The 21,961-nt window shown below is 55.1% G+C and overlaps 3 protein-coding genes across 3 annotated transcripts; 1 reads left to right on the forward strand and 2 right to left on the reverse strand.

The window, feature by feature from the left end:
- Nucleotides 1–1,057: 1,057 nt before the first annotated feature.
- FAM104A (family with sequence similarity 104 member A) lies at nucleotides 1,058–7,831 on the forward strand (the record flags this gene model as incomplete). Its single annotated transcript, XM_026036865.1, has 3 exons — nucleotides 1,058–1,174; nucleotides 4,859–4,921; nucleotides 6,625–7,831. Coding segments are annotated over 3 exons (423 nt in total), but the record flags the coding sequence as incomplete, so codon positions are not given.
- Nucleotides 7,825–16,046, reverse strand: COG1 (component of oligomeric golgi complex 1). Its single transcript, XM_026036816.1, has 13 exons — nucleotides 15,808–16,046; nucleotides 15,193–15,374; nucleotides 14,671–14,841; nucleotides 14,430–14,583; nucleotides 13,478–13,688; nucleotides 12,551–13,294; nucleotides 12,234–12,380; nucleotides 11,396–11,557; nucleotides 10,937–11,064; nucleotides 10,174–10,282; nucleotides 9,567–9,676; nucleotides 9,414–9,489; nucleotides 7,825–8,000 (listed from the first exon to the last, which is right to left on the reverse strand). The coding sequence occupies exons 1-13, from the start codon at nucleotides 15,963–15,965 to the stop codon at nucleotides 7,860–7,862; spliced, it is 2,493 nt and encodes an 830-aa protein (XP_025892601.1). The 5' UTR covers nucleotides 15,966–16,046; the 3' UTR covers nucleotides 7,825–7,859.
- Nucleotides 16,047–20,062: 4,016 nt separating this feature from the next.
- SSTR2 (somatostatin receptor 2) lies at nucleotides 20,063–21,597 on the reverse strand. Its single transcript, XM_026036878.1, has one exon. The coding sequence runs from the start codon at nucleotides 21,420–21,422 to the stop codon at nucleotides 20,307–20,309; it is 1,116 nt and encodes a 371-aa protein (XP_025892663.1). The 5' UTR covers nucleotides 21,423–21,597; the 3' UTR covers nucleotides 20,063–20,306.
- Between the last annotated feature and the right edge of the window lie 364 nt (nucleotides 21,598–21,961).

Genomic DNA, 21,961 nt, shown 5'->3' on the forward strand with positions numbered 1-21,961 from the left:
GTTCGGGGCACACGAGGCCCCGTGCTGAGGGCGGGCCCGTTTTGGGGGCGTGGGCGCGGGTGGGTTGGGGGGGACGGGATGACCCCCGGTTTTGGGGGAGGAGGCTCGTTTTTGGGGTGCGTGGAGGAGCCCCCCGGGGGGTTCCGGGGTGGCAGCGCGGGAGGAAGGGCCCCCATGGGGGGGTGCAGCACTCGGGGTGCGATTTGGGGTTGGGGGCCCCCCCAGGGCAGGCAGAGGGGGCCGTGGCCAAACATGGAGGCCGCGACGGGGGGTGTCCAAGGAACCACCCGCAGATACCTCATTGGAGTCGGCCTAATGTTTATAAATACATATAGTACTTTTAAAAACCAAAATAGCCCCATCTCGGTTTAGGCTGTAGCTTTGCGCGCCGGGGAAACGCTCCCGTGCCGCGGTTAAGGCTGCGGTGACGCTGCGAGACGCGCCGGGTCCGCCAGCGCGGCCTGTGAAGCAGCCCTGATGTCACAGCAGGACGGAGCGGCGGGCCCCGGGATACCCGGCTCCCGTTCCCGGGCCGCAATCCCAGCGCCCGGAATGCGGCTCCGCTCCGCGCGCGTTGGGAGAGCGAGGGAAGTCATCCTGGACACTAGCCGTAGTCCCACGTAAACAAGACGGTCTTAATGGAGTGCTTATTGAGAAGGGAGTTGCTGCCGCTCCTCCTGAGTGCTTTTTTTAGCCAGTCGGATGTCATTAAAAGCCCCAAACGTATTTTGAGACGTGTCTTGAGTACTGAGCGGTGGTGGCGATGAGGATTGTCAGAGGAGTTTATTTAGGAAGATGTTTATCGCTGGTTTTGATGGCAGATGTGAATCCGTGCCTCTTAAAGTGATGTGAAAACTTCATCCTGCCTCTTTTCTGAGAAAGATCACAGGATTTTTCTACTCTGTAGGTTACAAAGAGTGTGAAAGGTCACATTAGTCCAAAGCTTTAGGAGGCCCCTTCATTAATTTATCAAGTTTTCATGTTTTTTTTTTCAGACTCACTTTTAGAAAACAAAATAAAAGGTAAATCACTAGGCTGCTAACTTTTTTTTCTCCTTTTTACCCCAATTTCCTTCAGGAAGAGGAGGCGGAATGGTAATGAAGATGATAGTCACATTCCTCAGACAAAACGTAGCAGCAGGAATACTGTCCTTCAGGACTCCTGGGACACTGAGGTGAGAGGCTTTTCAGGCAAAATGAATTTCTGTTAATGCTACCTTTAACTAATGTTGGGAATAGTCCATGAAATCTCATTCACAAAGAGCTGTTAATGAAAACACTTTGTTTTCTTTTGTGTGGTGTAATTCAAAGAATCTATACAATACCGTTTGGAAATCAGCATGTTTTCCAGTGAATGTGCCTGTCTCTTATTTGAATGATTCTGTTAACATAGTTCAGCTATTGATTTATAGTGCACAAAGTGAATACACAAGGAGGGCATTTGCTGCTGTTTTTAGTCCTCAAATGGAGTGTATCCAGAACCAAAGTGTCAACCCCAAGCACATGTGGTCCCCCTGCCTGGCTGCTCCTCCAGCTTAGCAATTAAAATGCACTTTCCCATTACAGTGCAGCCCTGATCCGTGTGATACCCAGAGTGCCCCTTTCAGTCGATACCATTTGTTTGCTCTCTGAAAACGCTCAGCGCTTTGAGCAAGACTTGCTCATTCGAAGCTGGAGGGCTTCAACTATCTGATTTCTGTTTGTCTTTGCTCCGATATTTTGTTGGACTGGGAGAGGTGCTCTGTGTAGGTGCAGTTTGCTGGCTTTGATAGATTATTTTTTTAAAAAATATAATGCTGATTTCCAAACTGTGCTGCCTCATTTCCTAAATTGTTCCAAATATTAATCATCTGTATATATGAAAAACGTGTAGTTTTCTAGTTAGCAGTGTGTCTTTCTCGCAATGTGATGACAAAGGAGCATGGAGTTGGTTCCTGCTTGGTGTCACTGGAAGTTAGTGAAATGCATTTCTTTCATTTAAAAAAAGAATAAGTAGCCTTCTCACTCTAAAGGCTGATTACAATGAGTAATTATGAAGTACTGCAGGTACACTGAGCTGTTAACCCTACTTGGATTGCACAAAACGTTGTGGACTACATAATTTTGATCAATATAGATATATATTTTCCTCTTGATAATGGCTTTGAAGTATACTTGCATTTAAAATGATAAGAGAATATATATCCTGTTACTCCTTTTGTCAAGTATTCTTGACAAGGGGACCAGTGCACCCTTAGAAGTGTCTGATGACAGTGACATTGTATGAAAAACGCTTTAACAGTTGGGATGTTCCTCATGAAAGTATCTGCTGTGTCAGAAAAACTCTCCTAGGTTTCTGGTACCCGTGTTACTGTTTTGCTAGCAGTAAGACTTGTTGGGTGACGTTGTTTGCTGCTTGCTATAACGGGTAGAACATGAAAGAGCTTCTTGCCATCTGACACTGAATCACTTGTCCAACAGGTTAAACACCTCTCCGTGTGTAGAGTAGTTAATGGCTAAACAAGCTTTATGGCGGGAGGAGGAAGAAGTTAGTATGGAACAAGGGATTGGAGTAGGAGTAAAGAAATTAAGGATATCAGGAAAAACTTAATGGTGAGTGGCAGAAGCACCTTTGCTTGTCATGTCAGCACTTGGCGTTTGGGCAAAGCCGCTGAGCTGCACAAGTGGGAGTAGTCGTAGAGCCCATGAATGACCTTAACCCTTCGCAGAGGCCACGAGTGTGAATGCCCTTAACCCTGTCCTTCAGCGCTGGTTTGTGTGGGTTGCCTGCGAGAGGAGCCCGGCGCCGCGGCCAGCGCAGCGCCCGTGGCTGCAGCTAACAGCAAGGCTAGCGCCTCGTGCATGCGCCTGTGCCGTCGACGTGTCTCTAACGTGTTAAACCCCGTGCACTTGCTGCCGAATCGCAGGAATGCAGGATGCAGGGCTGAAGAAAAATCAATGTGCCCTTTTTGCAGGGAACAAAATTCACAGCGTCATCTCCTGATGAATAGTGCTTTATTTTCTTCTTTTTCTTTTTGCTTGTTTCCTTGTAATGTTGGATAACTGCATCGAGCATGCCCAGAAGCTCGAGCCGTGAGTTAAATCCTGGTTGTTCCCATGTATCTTAAGGACTTCCTGTGCCACATGGAGAGTGTCTTGTCCTTATAGTGCACAAGTATTTCCGATTCATATCTCGTTGAAATTATTAGCCATTTATAACACTTATTTAGTTCCCTGATAGCTTGTCATTTACCGAGGCAGCTCTTGCGGATTAAAAATCCCCACTAGCTGTAAAATACTGCACAAAAAGTGTGTGCGGAGGGGAAACAGAGAGCATTTTATAACCTCAAGGAGCACCTGAAACTGCTTTTCATCCCAGGGCACCGCTATCCCTGCCTTTTGTGAAACACATTGACTGAAGTGCCTCTTTGTTTTGCCTTCTTTCACTTGAAACTTGGTGATTTTATCCACATTCAGCTTGATTTAGTTGAGAACTGAACCTCAGTATGAAAATTAGGCCTTTTTCTCCTTACTCTTCAAAGATGACAGTAACATGTTAAAAGGAAGGAGATTTTTGCTTTAGTGGCCACTCAAATGTAGGATGTTCAGTGAGGTTTTTCCCTCCGTTGCTTGTTTCCAGTCACACTGCTCACACCAGCTAGATTTTTTTGCAGAAGAGACTCCCCGTTTCCCCCATTGATTTCTCCTTTCACTCAGGGTATCTTTGACTCCTGGGGGAGTCAAGGCTGCGATTCCCTTGAGGATTTATCAGCTCTGTTTCCTTAAGGCACGTTTAGGAGTTTAGCAAAAGCCCTTCCTACTGTTAGTCATCTTGTACAGGGAGTTATGGGGAATCATAGATCCCACGGGATGCCTGCTCGAAGCTACGGGAGTGCAGAATGCCCTGCACAACCCCCAGAATCACCAGTTAAAAGCCCTTTGCACTGATTTTTTTCTTGGGAAGGAAGGGAGTCTTCAGCTTCTGGCTGGTTCCTTTCCTTCCTGAATAACCTTCTTCTGTAAAACCACATTTCCGAAGGTTCCTCTTTTGTTAATCTGGCTGAAGGCAGGATTCCCCAGAGCCCAGAAACCGGTGGGAACGGTTACTGATGCGGGACACAAAGCAGAGCTTTTGCCCAGCATTGCACCCCTGTCGTTCTATCAAACACAACCCTAGTGAGGACAGGTATTGCCGGTTTGAATTCTAATTAAAAATAGATTACTGAGCTTGAAGGCTTCAGAGGGGCCAGGACCGAGTGGCTCTTTCTCAAGTTCCTGCCATTAGTGACTGAGATGCTGCGTTACTCATCAGTGGCTTAGTTAACACATTAGTCTGGTCTTTTATTTGGAAGTTATTTTCAATTTTTCAAATTTTGCCACTGTGGAATATGATGCTTAGACGAGTTTGTGAGCCAGATAATAACCACTGAAGGAGCCCTGTCAATATTTAAGGTACTCACAAAGCCTCGTTTGGGCTTTTCCTTTGCCCTTTCGCCTCGAATCGTTGTTTCATTGTGTACGTAACTGTCGTTGCTGACGTGATGACTTTAAGGCTTCTTTTTTTGTCTAATTGTAGTCCAAATGCGTAACAGAATGTGCACCACAGCCTGGGGAAATGGTAGGTCTGCGACATGATTTGGGCCATAAGCGGGTTTCCCACGCTAGTGAATTCTTGCATTAGAGAAATGGAAATAAAGAGGGTCTGATGAACCACGTGTGTCAACAGCCTTAGGTGTAGGAAGCACGTCCCAGGACACAGCCTCTGATTTAAAAAAGAAGCAGAAATGCCGAAAATAATCCTTACTAACAGCTTGAAAATGTCTGTTAAAAGCAGTAATTCCTATGAGCTTCTCATGCCAATTTTTGCCTTGATTTTTCAGAAGGTGGCTGTAACGAAAAACAGTAAGGAGCACAGACTAAAAGGAAGCAGAGTGTCCTGTGCGGTGGGTTTCTCTCCAAGGCTGCTCTAGCTCGCAAAGCACAACCATGTTGCCTCTCAACATGCCGCTTTTTGCACAAAATGAGAACATTTTTTGCTGCAGCAGACGCCACTTAGCGCCTCCTCTCTGTCCTCGTGTGCTCTCCCTCTCCACTGTTGTAGCGCTAGGAAGAGTTGCTGGTTGCTCCTGTAGTTACATCTGTTGCTTTCCTGAGATTAGATTTTATTTTGGTTATTTTTTGTGCTTTACTTGCTAGCTGAATCTAACACGCAGCGTGGTTGCACAGTTCTCTTGCTAGGTGACAACAGTGTGACAACAGAACTAAAGCAGTTTTGGTATTTAGCAAAAAAAAAAAAAAAAAAAAACCCAAAACCCAAATGCATTTATTTTGTTTGTACAGTTGAATGCTCGTGACTGATTGTGCAATCAGTGCTGAGGGACTCGCAGTCTGGCATTGTGGTTCAGCTCAAATATTTATCCCGAGTGCCTTCTTGGGCCTTTCTTGCTGGCTGTTGCCAGACCTGCCAGGTGCAGTTTGCACCATCGCTCAGATTTTATCCGTATAAATAATCTTTATAATGAGGCTTCCTGGATGTGGTGCTAGTAAAATTTCTGGTGACTTTTTAAATTGGTCTTCCCTGCTGTGGCCACCACGCTTTGACTTCTGTGGTTTTAGTTTAACACTTAAAGATGTTGATCTGCTGTCGTTTGTGCTGGCTGCTTTTCTGCCTATTCGTCTCCTGGGAGGAAGTGGCCACTTGCTCGGTTTTGGGCACTTAAATCTCTGCAGCGCTGTCCTGAGCAGCGTGTCGCGCTGCAAGGAAGTATTGCAGCTGTAACTAATGGAAGCCTTTCCTTAGCAACCCCTAAAATGGTGTTAAACAGTTTTATGTCTTTGAAACACCAAAAATTTGTATTGAAACACCTAATCATGCCCTTCTAAACACTGCTGAATGAGCCCTGTCCTCTTACGTGAGCTAAATCATGAGTTCTGTTTTCTGCACATGGAAATATTTTGATGGCTGTCACTCTTCCACTGTTATGTCAAGCAAATTGGTATAGAAAACTACAAGTTAACCTTTCAATCCCAGCACGTTCTGGGGAAAAGGTAGTTATTTGTATATCAAGGTGTTCAAAGACTTAAAATGGATATCACGTTGCATTTATTTTTAACAGCCCGTTGCTTTGGATGCTTCAAGTCACACTTTAGAACCGTTGACTTCCACAAAGATGCTTTGCATGGTGCTTACCTAAGGAGTCTGCTGGAGCAGAACCCATGTGAAAAGCGGTGCAGCTGTAGGATGTCCTGCCTGCCTTTCCTGACACGTGCCATTCCGTGGGGATGTTCTTTATTTTCCAATTCTCGGATGGACTCAGCAAACTTCACTAGTGCTAATGTGGGTCATGGGGGCAGAACCGGTGGGTGTAAAACCCAATGTGCTCAGTGTGCTGGAGGTCGGCAAACCTCGGGGTGAGATCCTGCTCATCCCCTGCCCTCCTCAACGCTGCTCAGGTGCTGGCGAAATAACCGCAGCAAAAGCCCCCTTGGTGGATGTGCTTCATTCTGGTCATTGGGCTGAGCGAGGGCCTGACAATGTGGAAGGGGGGGGCTTATTACAACGTGCTAATTAACTGAGATGCTTTGTTGTAGACAGGAGCGAGAAGGTGGGTCACTTTGCTGTTAACGCTCCCTTTGTGTCTCCTAGTCCTCCAGCAGCGATAGCGGCAGCAGCAGCAGCAGTTGTAGTAGCAGTAGCATCAACAGCCCTGACAGAGCGAGCGGTCCCGACAGCAGCTTCACGCCGGGCATTGCAGGATCCAGCCCCGTCGCCTCCCAGCCCTTTCCCGAGCAGTCTGCACTAAGCCAAGGTCCGTACTTCCACATCAACCAGATCCTGAAGGAGGCACACTTCCACAGCCTACAGAGCCGCGGCCGCCCGCCCACATGATGAACCAGCAGTTCCTTGCCTTCTGTGAAGGGACAGCACTGTGTAGATTTGATATTTCAACTTAAAAGTTTGTTAAAATGGAATTGCACAAAACGCCTGTTGCCTTTTCAGTCTATATTTGAGAGAACAGGTTAACAGGAAATTGTTTACTTGTGGTTTGCTGCACTATTGCAATGCAAAGGGGGCTTTGAAGCAATTTTTATAGGATTCTTTTTGGGGTGGTCATAAAGAAGGTGTCAAGGTGAGACCGAGGAATCCACATCTGTATTATAGGATTGCATAATTAGTCCAATTCCAACTGACTGCCTAATCTGTTTGTTAGCAATTCGTTGCTTTATGTAAAGTTCTTTCAAACATTCATCTTCAGTTTTATAAGTATTTTTTAATTTCAATAAAATAGTAAAACAATTCTTTGGCAAAATAACTTTTTTAAAGGCATGATGCTAGTTAACTGAGCATTTGACTCGTTTTAGCTCTAAACAGCTGCAACTTTCCCCTAAGCCTAGTGTGTGAAGAGCCATATCTTGCTTGATCTTTACTACTATTCAAAAGAAAATGTGAAATTAGAGCCAGGAAAACTTAGGCACTTGTAGCCAAAATATCAGAGGCCCCTTGGCATCCTTTACCTAGCAGAGGTGTTATCTCTTGAGGGAAGCAGAGATTAGCCTGGAGAGGGGCCTTTGAACAGGGAACAAGTAGACTGTGTAGCTTACACGCCAGTTTCTAACTGTGAAATGTTTTCTATTAAGTTGTTTACTAATTTTCTTTAATTTGAGTTTAAGGTTAACAACTCCTAAGGAATAAGAAGTGAAAGAGCAGACAGTGTTTCAGGAGCCTGATTACAAAGACCATCCTGCCTGATGCCTGTTTTAAGTAGCGAGCTGTGACCTTGCTAAGGATGTAACAGTAGAAGTGCTACCGCACCCTGGTGAGACGAGTTGAAGATGAACGTAGACAAATGTGAGTTTTTTTTATTTTATTTTTTAATGGAATCACTTGGTCATGCCTGAAAGCCATCCCAGCTTGAAGAGGGAAGGGGCAGCTGTGTCGTCTTCCTCGACTACAAGCTGCCTGAACAAGGAGCCGGGACGGAACGTCTCGTCTTCTGCTCTTGGGAGCGCAGGAGGTGGAACCTGTATTTTTTATTTTTTTTTTAAGAGAGAGTCAGTAACTATTACCTTTGATTTTTACTTTTTTCCCCACATCTTCACCCGCAGTAGCTGCAGGGAGGCACAGACTGCAGTAGAACAGCCCGTCTCAGGCAAGTGGAGCCTGAACTAGGTTCTGTGGCTGCTGCTGTCCATGGTTAGTGACAGGCAGGACAGTGGCAGTTCTGAGTGGTATGAGCAGAGCTTCTTGCTGTTAGCAACAGTTAACTCCTCAGTGTCCTTCAGTGCTCAAAAATAACCATCCTCCATTGAAGGAGGGAAGAGGCTGCTGCTGTCAATGCAAGGGGGACAACAGAAGGCTTAAAGTCCAGCTCTAGCCTCAGTGTAGAGAGTTGTGCTTAACTAACTGTGGACTTTAACCTCTGCAGAACATTTTTAGCATAAAAGCAGTAAGCATCAGTCAGTAAGTCAGAGATGTGTGGCCAACACACAACATGTGGCTCACCACAGCCCTTGCTGCTGCCACAACAGGAGAGGGGAGCGGGAGGAGCGAGACGGACATCGCTACACACTTCTACAGTCTACTCCACCGTGGGTGGAAGAGGTAAAGAATACCTTAATTTTGAAGCTTCAGGCTTTTTTACTATCTTTATACAATGTCTAGATCTTAATGCTTCTGAACAGTGCAGAACAAGAGTTGCAGAGTAAAAGTTAGCATCTCAGGTAACGCTCTGCTCTGATAAAATCAGGTTTTTACTCTGCTGTTCCAGTTGAAAGGACATCAGCACAGATAGATACAGGCTGCTAATGGCTAAAGGAAACAGATTGCTCAAGAGCGTTTCCTGTAATAGTGAGGTATTCCGTGGCTCTGTCCTCAGCATGGGGAACTTCATCCAAGCAGCTATTTCAGACTGGGAAACGTGTAGCAATGTAGTGGTTGTCGGCTAATAAAGCTCAAACAGTGACTACACAAAGCGCTGGCAGGAGAAGCAAATCACTCAGTTCACACAGGCTTAAATACCCAAGTGAGGCCTCAGCAGGAGTTAAAGGTCAGCATCGGACTGGAAGGGAGTTCAAATAATTAGTATCCTTCAGCATTTCTTGTAGCCATCCTTAAATGAACCAAGTCTTTTATGCATTGATCTGAAAATGCCTCATCTGTGTAAGTTTTCACTGCGTTTTCATGGTGGTTATTGCCTATGTTTTATTGCGGAGCAGTGCACCAAGGAAAATCCAGGCGCCATCAGGGGATTTTGAGGGGCAAGAGGAAACCCAACCGATCTCATTCATGTGTTGCCATAATGGTTCTCTCATTTTAAAGAAAATAAAGAAACAGGTTAACTATTACTCTGGCTGCTTTCTTCTTTCCCTGCAAGTTACAGCCTAGGTGGGAGAAGGCGCACTGGTGGAAGGTTGATAGGGTTTTATTGCACCAACCTGAATTCCTTCTGTGTTTCTGGCAGCAGGTTTCGTCTTTCGTGAGCTGGACATGCTCAGTGGCAGAAGTCCAAATCTTAAGAAGGGATAAAGAAATGCCATGAGAGCAGGGAAGCACCCGTCCTAGAGCGCACGGCACCGATCCTAACTTACCTGATCTGGCTGGATGCTAAGGGCAGGATGTTGTGGAGCTCCTGGGAGCTCAGGGCACTGCTCCTGCTCGTGTATTGGTTCTCTGTCCCAGTTAACAAGCCGAAGAGAACCTGGAAGACACGAAGGAGCTGCTGCTATTTGGGGACACCTGTGCAGCTGAATGCCCCACTCCCCCAAATCTGCTGTATTTTTGGTACCATTCCAGAATACTTGTGATTAGTTGCTTAATTATCCCAGCTTCAAGTTGGAATATTGAGCCTCTGTCTTCACCCTCCTTAACTCTTGATTTTAATTGGTGCTGCTAGCTATTATCAGGGCTGAGTTCTAGGCCTATTTCAGTACTGCTTAACCCAATTAGTGTCACCCAGGCTCCTGTGAATCCTGTTAGACAAAGTTGAGCCAACTGCATGTGTGATTAGGGGTTATCTAGCCAGCTCAGCAAGCCGTGCTTATCTTCAGCTGCCTTGAAATGCGCCGTGTTCCTCAGTAAGTGCCAGCAGTTCTCCCTGGGCATTAGGCAGCTTGCAAACCCGGCAGCGCTGCCCTGTGCAGCCCCTGGCTGAGCTGCACTGCCTCCTGCCGCGCGCCTTGCTCGTCCTCAACTTACAGAGGTGCGCTGCACCAGCCGGTTGAGGTTGCTATTCAGGTGTGGAGTAAAAACATCCAAGTCAAATGGATCGATGTGTCCCTCCAGGAATTCAATGACCTTCTCAATCCTACAACCAGAGCAGGAGAGCCCTGTCAGTGTTACGTCCTAGAGGAGTAGGATACAAGAAGGAGCACGGCTGGTGAGGACAACGTGGCTTCATTTGTCTCCCGAAGCTCTGAAGTGCTTCCCCAAGAGGTGTCTACGCAAAACAGAACTTGCCCAGCAGAAGAGCAGCCATTTGAATGGTCCCCAGCTAGCACAAAGGCCGCTACTGCAGAGGATAAGTCAGCCTGTTGTTAGTCTTACAGAAGATGCCTCAGTCCCTAGACTGGGACATGGATGAGTTGTAGACTCTCACAAGGGAGCTAACCATCCTCTCCAGGAGGAACTGTTCTCCCTGGAGGTCCCTTCCTGCCCCATGGACACGCTGCATTGCAAGCAGAGGGCCCCGCTGCTGTTTCTGAGCTGTCAGCCTCAGAATCCCATCCCTCCTCCTGCATTCTGCGGATGAGCTTCGTGTCTGTGCAAGAAGTCAGAGACCAAAGCTCTGCAACGACAGGACAAACCTGTTCCCAGGGCAGAGCACCAAGGGCAGCGTCTGGGCTGCTCTTCAGGATATTCTGCTTGGCCCAGAGAAGCATTTCTGGAGATACTGCCCTGGCTGCTGCTACATTTAAAGAGTCTGGGGCCCCACAAGGTACTGCTGGGATGTGCAGCGCACCCAGAGTCGTGCTTGGTCCTGCTGGCTTTGGCTTCCTCACTCTTTGCCATCAGGATGATATTCAGGTACCGCAGATCATAGAGCAACTGCAGAGCTCTGTTCTGGGTCATGGGGAAGGTGCCTTCTCTCTGCAAAGAGGACAGGATAAAGACAGACCGTCTTTGACTCGCCCCGTACGCAGGGCTTTCAGAGGACCGCGCTGGGCTGAACATTTAACAGCACTGGCATCAAGAATCAACCGCACCACCTCAGCCATTCACAGCAGGTAACGTGGTGTCAGATCCACTCGATCGGCTCATTTTGGGGGAGAGGGGGTGGTGAAGAGGGATGAAGTCTCCCTCTCACAGTTCCTGTTCCTAAGGACGGGCATGGAAGTTACTGCCCCAGGACCCAGGAAGCCTCTCACCCCGTGGACCCCAGCGGGAGCAGCGCTGGGAGCAGCCTCTTGCACTCACGTACCTTCTCCCGCTTCCCTTCCACAAGCTTTCCATAGGCAGCAAGCAATTCCGTCATGCAGGTCTTGAGCAGCTCCTGCAAGGTGACTTTTGGAAGAGTGTGACCTCCAACGCGGTTCACCTCCTGGCACAGGCTGAAGAGGAAGCACTGAACGTACCAGGATGGCTGTTTGGAAAACAAGTAGGAAAGCAGTGTTTTCATGTGGTGTGTAAACTACAGAAGCTTTATCAAGGAGGAGACTTGTTTCCTCAGCAACCTCAGCTCTCTCCCACCAAAATCTATCTGCCTCCAGAGCTTGGCTTTTTTTTCCTTCAGAATAAGCAAAAATTGCCTTCTGAAGGTCACTACAAGAGACTGCTGCCTGTCCAGCCTCCCTCTTACTGACCAAAAGCCAAACTCGTTCCTGCCTTGACCCTCTTCCTCTGTGAAATCGCCACCTGCTTTACCAGGCTTGTGGTGAAGCTCCATCACAAGCATCACTCCTGCCATCCCCAGGAGCCTAAGGAATCTGCAGGCCTCACATTTCCTCTCAGGCTTTCCACAGTCCTGCCTTTCAGCGCGCTGAGTCTCCTTGTGTCCCCACAGCAGGTCAGCGTGCTTGGACCCCACACTTGGCTGTCACAGGGAAGGATGCTGGCTCCCCTAGTGCCCCGCGCGAGTGTTGAGTCTAGAGATACCACTTGCTAAATGACCTGCTAAATGCAGAGCTGAAGTCTGCCCAGGTGTAACAGCCTCAAAGCCATTCTCGCAAAAGAGCCAGGCTGGTGAGCGGGTGACAAAGCAGCGGCTTTGCAGAGCAATGCTCCTGTTTCTCTGCATGGGGAGAGGGTGTCTCTCGTACCTGCACAGGTAGCCGGATCTTGGACGTTACGCTGTTTCCAGACTCGGTCTCCTCCTGGATTTCAATTTCATCCCAGTTGGTGGCTGTGGCCAAGATGAAGCCTGCTGAGTCTAGCAGCAAGGTGTGGGCAAAGCTCTGCACCAGGGCCTAGGGCACACAGCACAGCAGCAGGCGGTCACGGCAGGGCTCAGCCCCCGTTCCTACCCCGCGAGGGCCGCCCCGTGGGAGCCCATCGAGCCCTGTGGGTGCTCGCACAGCAGCAGCTGAATGACAGCAACCCGCCCGGGAAACGCGTGATGGGAGAAGGAGCCCCTTACTTTGGTGACAGCCGAGCTCCATATCTGGTAAGCAGACAGGCTCTCCTGCAGGAGCTCTGCCTTCACTGCCTGCCACTCGGCCTGCCCAGGACTCAGTTCCTGCGCCTTCCCCTTGCCCAGCTTCTTGGCGGGGCGGCTTTCCAGCAGCGCTGCCTCGGCGCTGCCCAGGATGCAGCGCTTGAGGTGCGGGCAGAGCTGGCCCAGCGACTGGCAGAGCCTGGCCATGAAGAGGACGGCGGCGAGCGGGGCGGCCTCGTCGCGCGCGCGCCGCAGCTCCCGGCGCACGCAGCCCAGCACGCGGCGCACGCAGGCCACGCAGCGCTCGCGCAGCAGCCCCGCCACGGCGCCCGCGTCCGCGAAGCGGTCGAAGGCGGAGCGGCACGGAGCCGCCTCCTTGGCGGCCGCGGCGTCGCCGGGGAGGTAGGCCTGGAGGTCGTCCAGCTTGGCCTTCAGTTCGGAGTCGAGAGCCGAGCAGAAGCTCTGCACGCACGGCGTGAGTGCCTGCGCCTTCATGGAGAGGCCGCTGTGCGGGAGGTGGCTGCGGTTCGCCACGCTCACCCACGCGGCGTCCGGGGGCAGGTCGCTGGAGCTCTCCGACCACAGGAACAGCGCCACGTTGTGCTCAAACTGGAGGTGTTTGCTAGGGACTGAGGTGCTGGGCTTGCTTTCAAGCTCCTCCAGCGCCGAGATGAGAAGCTGCTCGGAGCTGCTTGAAATGGAATCAAATCCTTCTTTAGTCAGTGTCTGGAAGAGAACGAGAAAAAAGGCACCCTTTATTTGTGCTTCCCACAGCCCTATTGCTACTTAAGGGTGCAGCTAGGGCTGGCTCACAGACAGTAAAGGGCGGGCCTAGAGAAGACAGCTGCTGCAAACCTTGTGCATGAGGCTGAGCCCAGAGGTCCCCGTTTTCACCCCTGGGAAACCCACCTGCAACCTGTCCAGGAAGAGCTGCTGCAGCAAGTCCTCCCAGAAGGAAGCGGGTTTGTCCAAAAGGCGCCGGCACACGGTGTCCCAGTGCTGGCTCACGGCCTCGCTCGTGAGCAGCTCCCACACGGCGTCGCGGATCCCTGCGAGGCCTTTCAGGCTCTTCACGTAGACCAGCAGGTTGGTGATCCCAGCCTTGATGTCGTCATTGCACCTGCAGGCAAAGTTTCACTGCAGCCTCGCTCAGACACAGCCCCAGAGAAGGCAGGAGAGAATGCTGCAAGGTGGGGAAATTCTTAACATTTCAGTCAGAGGCTCCGCCTGGGAGAAACACCTGCTGAGGGTGCCCTTCCCTCTCCATGAGGCTGGGTGTCCCCCGGCTCCCCTGTGGCCAGCCAGCATGGACAAGCAGGGGGAACTCACGGGGTGCTCTGGCTTGTGCTGCTGGGGGAGTAACCCAGGGCCGACTGACAAGGCTGTTAAGGTGGGAGCAACAGCTGCCAGACTACTGTCTTCAGAGGGCAAAGCAGAGCAGGAAGGGGTGGAGCTGGGGTCTATGAAGGTGGCTTGCCTGCCTCCCCCCAGCATGGGGAAGGGCAGTGAGGAGGAGGAGGGAGCTGCTGGACCAGGAGCTGCAAGAGCCAGGTAAGGGAATTCCTTCTCCTTTATTCTCTGTGCTTATTTGCTGGTGGGTTCTTGCAGCATGCAGGATCTCCAAACAAGTATCGCTGTGGGGTCTGCCATGTCCAAGTGTCCTGGCTTTTAGGACAGCCCTGGGTGGTTTCTTGGTGTTTAACTGCAGGGGAGAGTGGACAGGGAGGCAAACGAAGGCCCTGCCTGTCTGGAGTGTGCAAGTTTTGGCTCTGCTTTGTGGGGCTGCTTTGGCTTGGGGACTTTGTGGTGTCGGGGAAAGTCCTACAAAGAGGCTGTTGCACAGAAGTGCTGCCACACTCACAGGGTGATCCACTGCTGCAGCGTGTCCCGGAGGTGGTCCTGGCTGATGGGGTGCGCCAGCGTCCGGAGCGACGGCTGGAATTCCACCACGGATGCGGGGAGGTAGCGGAACCAGCTGCTCAGCTTCACCTCGTCCTCCAGGATGCCGCCTGCCCCTGGAATAACAGGGATTAGGGGAATGGGCCCAGCACAGCGACAGCCTCTGCTTCACAAGCCTGGACCGTGGGCCCAGCACCGCTCACCTGCTGCCTGCTGGCCCGTGGTGCTCTCCAGCGTGGAGAAGAGCAAGCCGCAGGGCAGGGCTGGGTCTGAGGGAGCCCCTTCGGGCATGGTGTAGAAGAGGGCATGGGCCTGGTACAGCGTGGTCGTTAGCAGCTCCATCAGCGAACACACCTGCGCTTTGATCCCCGAGCCTGTGAAGAAATGCCTGTCAGTGGAGGCAGTCCGTGCACTAGACGGGAGCAGCCCTGCCCTTCAAGGCTGGTGAGCCTATGATCATACAGACTCGTTTCTAGCACAGGGCTGCACGACCCAGAACTCAGCTCGGCATCATCTGCTTCCCCAGCAAAGATGGGCTTGGCGTGGGCCCCTGTGCACTTAATTCAGCACTGTGGCAAAACGCTGCCAGCGTTGTCATCACCAGCCCTAGCCCTACCACAGCGGGTGCATCCCGGCCACCCTGAGCTTCACAGGAGCAATGCCCTGTGGCAGGGGCAAGGGGGGTTACCCAGCGTTAAGAAAGGAGGCGGCGCAGCTGTACAGACCATGGTGCGGCTGGTTGAGAAGCTGCTGGATAGCCGACTTTCTGGCCAGAAGGAAGTCGGCCAGGGCCTGGCGCGGAGAGCTGTCCTCCAGGAGCATGATGGAGCACAGGGCTTCTGCCACCGCCTGGTCCGACACGGCCCGGCACTTCAGCAGCGATTTGCTCTCCTGCAGGATGGTGGATCTGGCAGGGAAACGAGACAGGCGCTTGAGGAAAGAACTGTGGAGATTGACTGAGATAGGGAAACAAGATAGGCACTTGAGGAAGGAACTTTGAGGTATTCGGGTTTGCTTATGCGATACTCAGCAGAAATTACACTTAATAGTTCATTCCTTGCAGCAAAGCCTCTTGGTAACCCGTGAGCCCTCTGCAAGAACATTATGTTCTCTTTGTGTGCGAACAGGCTCTTGCACGGCGGGGGGGAAACTCCTGCCTGAGGGTGACAGAGGGCAGATCTCCTGGAAAGAAGAGTCCTGGGGAGAGCCTGAAGCGCCCTGCACCCTAATCGCTGGGTGTCATCCCAAGGGAGCAGCCCTGGGCAAGCCAGGGAGCGGTGTCCGAGCAGGAGGAAGGGGCTCCCCATGCCTCCCGTGCAGGACCACGGGGCAGCGCTCACCTGAAGTGGCTGGCGGCGGCCACGTGGCGCACGAGCACGGGGAAGCGGGCGAGCACGGGGCTGCAGCGCGAGGCGGCGGGCTCGAGCCGCAGCAGCGCGTGCAGGTGGCAGCAGAGCAGGTGGAGGCGGGTGGCGTGCAGGAGGCGCGAGGCCTCCATGGCGCCCCACACCTGCTCGGGCACCTCCAGCAGCAGCTTGATCTGCGCCGCGGTGCCGTAGAAGCGCTCCTGCGCGGCCCGCGGCGCCGGTGCGGCCTGCGGACACGGCTGCGCCTCGGTGTCTGTCCCCGGGGTCACCCGCCAGCCCTCTCGTGTCCCCTTCCCCATGGTGCCCAGGATGCTGCACCTCGGTGCCCACCCTGTCCCCCGTGTCACCCTGCAGCCCTCTCGTGTCCCCTTCCCCAGGGCGCCCACTCCCCCCATCCATGCTGGGCTTCCTGGTCCCCTCCCAGCACCCCCTGACCTGGGTCCCCCTTCCCTTGGGTGCTGGTCCCCCTGTCACCTCCCCACCCGTGTCGCCTATGGTGGAGGGGATGGGAGAAGCCCCCCTGTCACCCGCTGCCCCTCGGAGACCCCCGATCCGAGCCGTCCTCCCGCCGCGCCCGCTCCTCACCGCGGCCGGGGGCCCGGGCCGGGCGGCCCCGCCGCGCTGCAGCCCCCGCACGGCGCCCACGAGGCGCTCGGCGCTGAGCCGCATCTCGGCGATGGTGTCGGCGGCCTCGATGAGGTCCCGGTAGCGCTCGCCCACCATCTGCCGCAGCTCCTCGCGCTTCTGCTCGATGCCGGCGCGCAGCCGCCGCTCCACGGCGCGCAGCTCGGCCGCCGTGTGCGCCTCGAACAGCGCCTCGGCCTCGGCGCCCCGCAACGCCATAGCCGCCGCCGCCGCCATGACGGCCGCCCTCCTCCCGCCTCAGCCGCGCCGGCAGTGACGTGGCGCCGCCATCTTTGGGGCGGGCAGCGGCGCCGGCCGGCCCGCGGGGAAGGGGCGTGGCCTGAGGGCGAGCGCCGCCATGTTTGTGGCGGGCAGAGCGGCCGTTGCCATGGCAGCGCGGCCTGCGGTCTCCCCAAGCCCGCCTCTCTGCCTGGATTGTGTGGTGCTTTTTATTAAAACTGCTTTTTTTCTTCTTTTTATTTTTTTTCTTTTGTGCGTCTGCAGAGGCAGCGCTAGAGGGAGACAGCCATGCACTGGCTGCATTGCCAAACGCGCTGTTAAAATGCCTGGTTCGATGGGGTTTTATCCTCCCCGCGGGCTACAGCCGCTTTGTTTTGTGGCTTTCCCCCCAAAACGAGGGAAGTTCTGCTGAGCCCAGCGGGGTTTGCCCAGGCTGCCTTCTGCGAAGCCCCGCTGCACAGACATCTGCTCGGGAGTGCTTGTATACAGGCGTTCCCATGGGCTGCAGCTGCTCCGCGCGGCAGCTCCCGTGGGAATGGCTTTCCCACGAGAGCCTCGTCCCGTCTCCACTCCCTTCGTTTTCCAGGAAGTGATGGCGAGGAGCGGGACTGCGGCACGCTGCGCTTCCCTCCACACGGGCGGCTTTGTGGGAGCTTGTTTCCCATTCCCATAAAGCCCTGTCTGTGTTGGAAATCGCGGGAAAAGGAATGCATAGCTGCTTTGGAAAAAGGGGTTTATTCACCTGGGGATGCCCAGGTTTCTTTTCTAGTAATGACCGTGGATCCCATCTCATATCCATGCATCGGAAGAGTTGGTCCTGGGGGAGCCTGCGGGAAAGCTCACACATTCCTAGAACCAAGTCGCTTCCATTGCGATGTCCCCTCTGGAAAGCACCCCGGGAAGCCCTGCTCCCTTCCTCCCTGTGCTGGGGAAAGGGAGCGGGACTGGGGCTAGTTCTCGCCTGTAAACGAGCGGAGATGCTGCTGCCGTCGCCAAACCAGGGGCTGTCCCGGCGGGGGCTGCAGCTCCCGAGCTCCCGCTGCCTCTTGTCCTGCTCCCGCTGCCTTTGTCCCTGTTCTGCTCCGCTTGCTCCCCAGGGAGCTCTTTGCCCGGCATGTTCTCCGGCTGCGATCCATGTGCACCCTGGGCAAGCCTGGCACTTCCACACAGCTCCCTGGACCAGGATCACCCCATGGGAACAGCCCCGACCCAAACCGCCCCCCATCCCCGCTGCTCTCCCTGGCTCCAACACAGCACAGGAAGACAGAAATCGTAGGAAAACGGTTTTACTCCCCCCACCCTCCATTCCCATTCACCCCCCAGTAGATCGGGCGCTTGCGGGGTGGCCCGAAAGGAGCCAGGGCTGCACTGGAGCGGGAAGGGGCCGGTGCCGCCGGGCTCTGCAGGGTCCACGGTGCCGTGCCCGGGGCACGACCGCTATATACACTATATATTACAGGTGCATCCCAGCTGCAGGGATCCTTCCGGAGCCGGCGGGCGCACTCCAAAGCCGTCCCGGGAGCAGCTCTCCTCGCACCCCTGCCCCGAGAGGCTTTTCTTGCACATCCAGCGTGGGCACAAGTTCCCACTGAAACCAAGCGGCCGAGAAGGACAACCCAGTTCCTCCGGGCAGCGTGGGCACGGCTGGTGGTCGCGTTGGCGCCAGGGCTGCCCCGGCAGCGGGTTTTTTCTCGGCTGCTTTTGCTGCCAACGTGGAGAAGTGGCTGCGGATCCGCCCGGCTCGTGTCCCCGCGGAGGGGACCGGCGGCCGGGGGGCCTGGACGGGGCTCCATCCCCTGCCCGCGGCCAGGGCCTCTGCAGCAGCGTTTGCACCGCGGGGCCGGAGCTGCTGCTCCCGGTCTATCCGAGCCTGGTGCTTCCCGCCGGAGGGTGCCGGGGGCAGAGGGTTTCGTGCCCCCTCCCTGGCACCCTGTTCTCTCTGCACAATCTCTCCTCCGCCTCCCGCCGGGTGCAGCGACTCGAGCCCAGCTGACGCATCGCTGCAGCTGCGACGTGCAGCCCCGTCCGGGCGGGGGGCTGCAGCGGGCCCCGCCACCGCCACCCAATGTGTCACCGTAATGTGACACACAGTGGCCACAGGGCAGGGGCTGAGAGCCATGGACACGGCTCTGCCTGGCCAAACCAGGCTCGTGGTGCCGAGGAAGGGAGCTGCACAGGAGAGCTCCGGGGCCACATCCCCCCCAGCTTGGGGCTCTTCCTCCTCCCTCTCCCCTTTGCCCCGTGCGGTGCTGGGGTCCCATGGGAAGGACATGAGGACCCAAGTGCCGGCTCTGCCCGAGCTGCTGTTCCCACTGGCAGCCCCAGGGCAGGAGCCTGGCGCAGAGCCCGTCCTCCAGCCCACAGACCCAAGAGCCAGGAACGCCGTGTCCGTCTGCCCCCGGGAATGCTGTGATCCTCTCCCCCCAGAACACCGTGTCCATTTCCCCCCAGGAATGCCGTGTCCCACTGGAACACCATGTCTGTCTGTCCCTGGAACACTGTGTCCATCCCCCTGGGGCTCTCCCGCTCCAGTCGCCGCTCCAGGCTCGGCGCTGCCCCGGCTCCGCCGCCGCTCCGATGGCTCCCACGCATTCCCGAGCGGCTCAGCCCGCGGCAGGAGCCCGGCCGGCACTGGCACCCCCGGAGGCTCTGGCTCTGCCCCGGCGCGGCCGGAGCGCGGCCCCTCGCTGTTACCTGCGGCGGCTGCCCCGGCGCGGCCGGAGCGCGGCCCCGGCGCCTCCTTCCTCCGGGATCCACCGGCTCCTTCCTTGGTGGGGGAGCGTGCGGGGCCGGCCCGTCCTCCCTCTGCTCCGGCCCCTCCGGCCCCGTGATCCCCCCCGGGGCCCCACCACCCACCCGAGCCCCGCGTGCTCCCGGCTGCTCCAGCACTTCCCAGTGTTTTCCATCCAGGTGCCCGTCCCGGGAATCCTCAGCCTTCCCAGCCACGGCGCTCGGTACCTGCGGGTGCCGGGAAGGCAGCAGGCAGGACGGGGGCTGCTCCGGAGGGGGAAACGCTGCGAGGGGGGAGAAAACCCACGGGAGCGACGTTCCTGCAGGAGGGGCCGTGGAGAAGGGATTCTGTGGGAAGGGGCCGGGGCAGCGGCGCTGCGCGGGGCTGCATCCTCGGAGGCGATTCCCTCTTCCCAGGCGCGCGGCGTTCCCGGGGCGGGAAAGCCTTGGGGGAAGGAATGCAGCTGCCCCCCCTCCCCAGACACGGGGTCTTCCAGGGGCCGCTGCCGGCAGGGAAGCAGCTCCAGCACCGAGGCGATTCCCGGAGCAGGGCATCCCGCACGGAGCTCATCCTGCGGAGCCGCCCGGCAAAGCCGGAGCAGCCGCCCTCATCCCGCGGCCGCCCGCAGGTGTCCGCAGGCTCCTTGTGTCCCTGGCAAGGCGCCTTCTCCCGCATCCTTCCTGGGGCTTGCAAACCAACCTGCTCAGAGGAGCCAGCCCGGGTTTAGGACCCCCTGCCCACGGGTGGCACCCACCACCCTCCGGCTGGGCAGGGAAGAGCTGGCGCTCCCGCCCGGATGTGGCGCGTGCTGGGACTCTGCTGCAGAGTCAGGAGCACGCAGGAAGGGGAGCAAACGATGGACAAGCCCGTTGTCCTCTCAGATGCTGGTCTGCAGGTCTCCATTGAGCAGGGTCCTTTGGGTCTCCGTGGTCTCGTTCAGCCGGGATTTGTCCTGCTTGCTGTCGCTCCGGTCTGCGTCGTCCATGCCGCTCACCTTGACCAGGCAGAGGACGTTCTGGAAGCTCTTCTTGAAGTTGTCGGACAGGAAGGCGTACAGGATGGGGTTGGCACAGCTGTTGGCGTAACTGAGCACCACGACAAAGTCAAACATGCCCTTGAGGACGGGCGTGGGCACAATGAGGACCGACACGGAGGAGACGTTGAAGATGTAGAAGGGGAGCCAGCAGAAGATGAAGACAGCGACCACGATGGAGACCATCCTGGTGACTTTCTTCTCGGACTTTTTCCTCTTGGAAGAGCCCACTCTGATCCCCGAGGACTTGACTTTGATGATGATGAACAAGTAGCAAAGGCAGATAATGGTGAGAGGCACCAGGAAGCCCAGAATGAAGGCGTAGATGATGAAGCCCGTGTACCACGCGCCGGACTCTCCCGGCCAGATGATGGTACAGCTGCTCCTGCCATGATTTTGCTGCACCCCAGCATAAATCATGATGGGCATTATCACCAAAAGGGAGACCCCCCATACAGCCACGTTGATCAGTTTGGCTGTCCTAGGCCGCCTCCACTTGGCAGATTTAATGGGATGGACAACAGCCAGGTACCGGTCAACGCTCATGACCGTCAGGCAGAAGATACTGGTGAACTGGTTGATGCCATCCACGGTCATGACCACCCTGCAGATGGCTTTGCCGAAGGGCCAGTGAACCAGCGCAACCTGCATGGCCAGGAAGGGCAGCCCGAGCATGAAGAGCTCATCCGCGATGGCCAGGTTCAGGATGTAGATGTTGGTGATGGTCTTCATCTTGGCGTAGCGCAGGATGACGTATATCACCAGCGTGTTGCCACACAGCCCGATGATGCAGACCACGAAATAGATGAAGGTGAGGATGGCATTGCTGGTCAGGTCAAAATGGTGGCCCGTGGCATTCTGAGACGTGTTGGCAGGTGCCTCCACGGAGAAGCTGTCGAATGGGGAAGCCGAGGAGAACCAGAACTCGGTGGCGTTGGGCAGCTCCTCTGGCAGCTCCATGGCTCTGCTGCTGCCAGCCTTCAGAGGAGCCGGGATGTCATCCTCCCTCGTTCTGGGGGTGAAAGAGAAATTTCTAGAAATTGGAGAACAAAAGAGAAACGAAGAGATTCCTTGGGAAGCGTCTGGCCATCCTGCTGTCGAGCTCTGCCGGAGAACGTCCCCGGAGGAGCTGTCCCCATTCCACCTCCCGCGTCTCCGTCCTGCCGCGCAGCCGGTGCCGCGCGGAGCAGCGGGTCCCGATGGGAGGCTGCTCGTCCCGGCTCCGGCCGGGCCGGGGTCCCCCCGGCTCCTCCGGCGGGGGCGGCCGCGCGTCCCCGGTGCCTTATGGCAGGTGCCGCCGGTACCGGGCGCTCCCCCGGGGAAACCTTTATTGCCCGCAGAGAGCCCGGGAGAAGCCGGTGCTTCCCTTCCCGGACGGAGCCTGCTCCGGGGTGGAAAACCCGAGTCCTGACAGTTCCCGTGGAAAACGCGCTGGGAGGCAGGAAAAAATTCCCCGCTCGCGGGACGGAGCCCGCCCGAGCGCGCTGCGAGCGGCGGGG

The sequence above is a fragment of the Nothoprocta perdicaria genome, unplaced genomic scaffold (genome assembly GCF_003342845.1).
Source record: "Nothoprocta perdicaria isolate Ctin4 unplaced genomic scaffold, notPer1 scaffold_187, whole genome shotgun sequence".
NCBI lineage: Eukaryota > Metazoa > Chordata > Aves > Tinamiformes > Tinamidae > Nothoprocta > Nothoprocta perdicaria.

Excerpts from the sequence above, each read along its gene's own strand:
- SSTR2 (XM_026036878.1), bottom strand. The coding sequence starts at position 21,422 with ATGGAGCTGCCAGAGGAGCTGCCCAACGCCACCGAGTTCTGGTTCTCC.
- COG1 (XM_026036816.1), bottom strand. The coding sequence starts at position 15,965 with ATGGAGGCCTCGCGCCTCCTGCACGCCACCCGCCTCCACCTGCTCTGC. Across the intron at positions 11,065-11,395 it reads TGGAAGGGAAGCGGGAGAAG|AGAGAAGGCACCTTCCCCAT; the intron begins GTACGTGAGTGC and ends TCCTCTTTGCAG. Across the intron at positions 9,677-10,173 it reads GGCTGGTGCAGCGCACCTCT|GTTCTCTTCGGCTTGTTAAC; the intron begins GTAAGTTGAGGA and ends CGTGTCTTCCAG.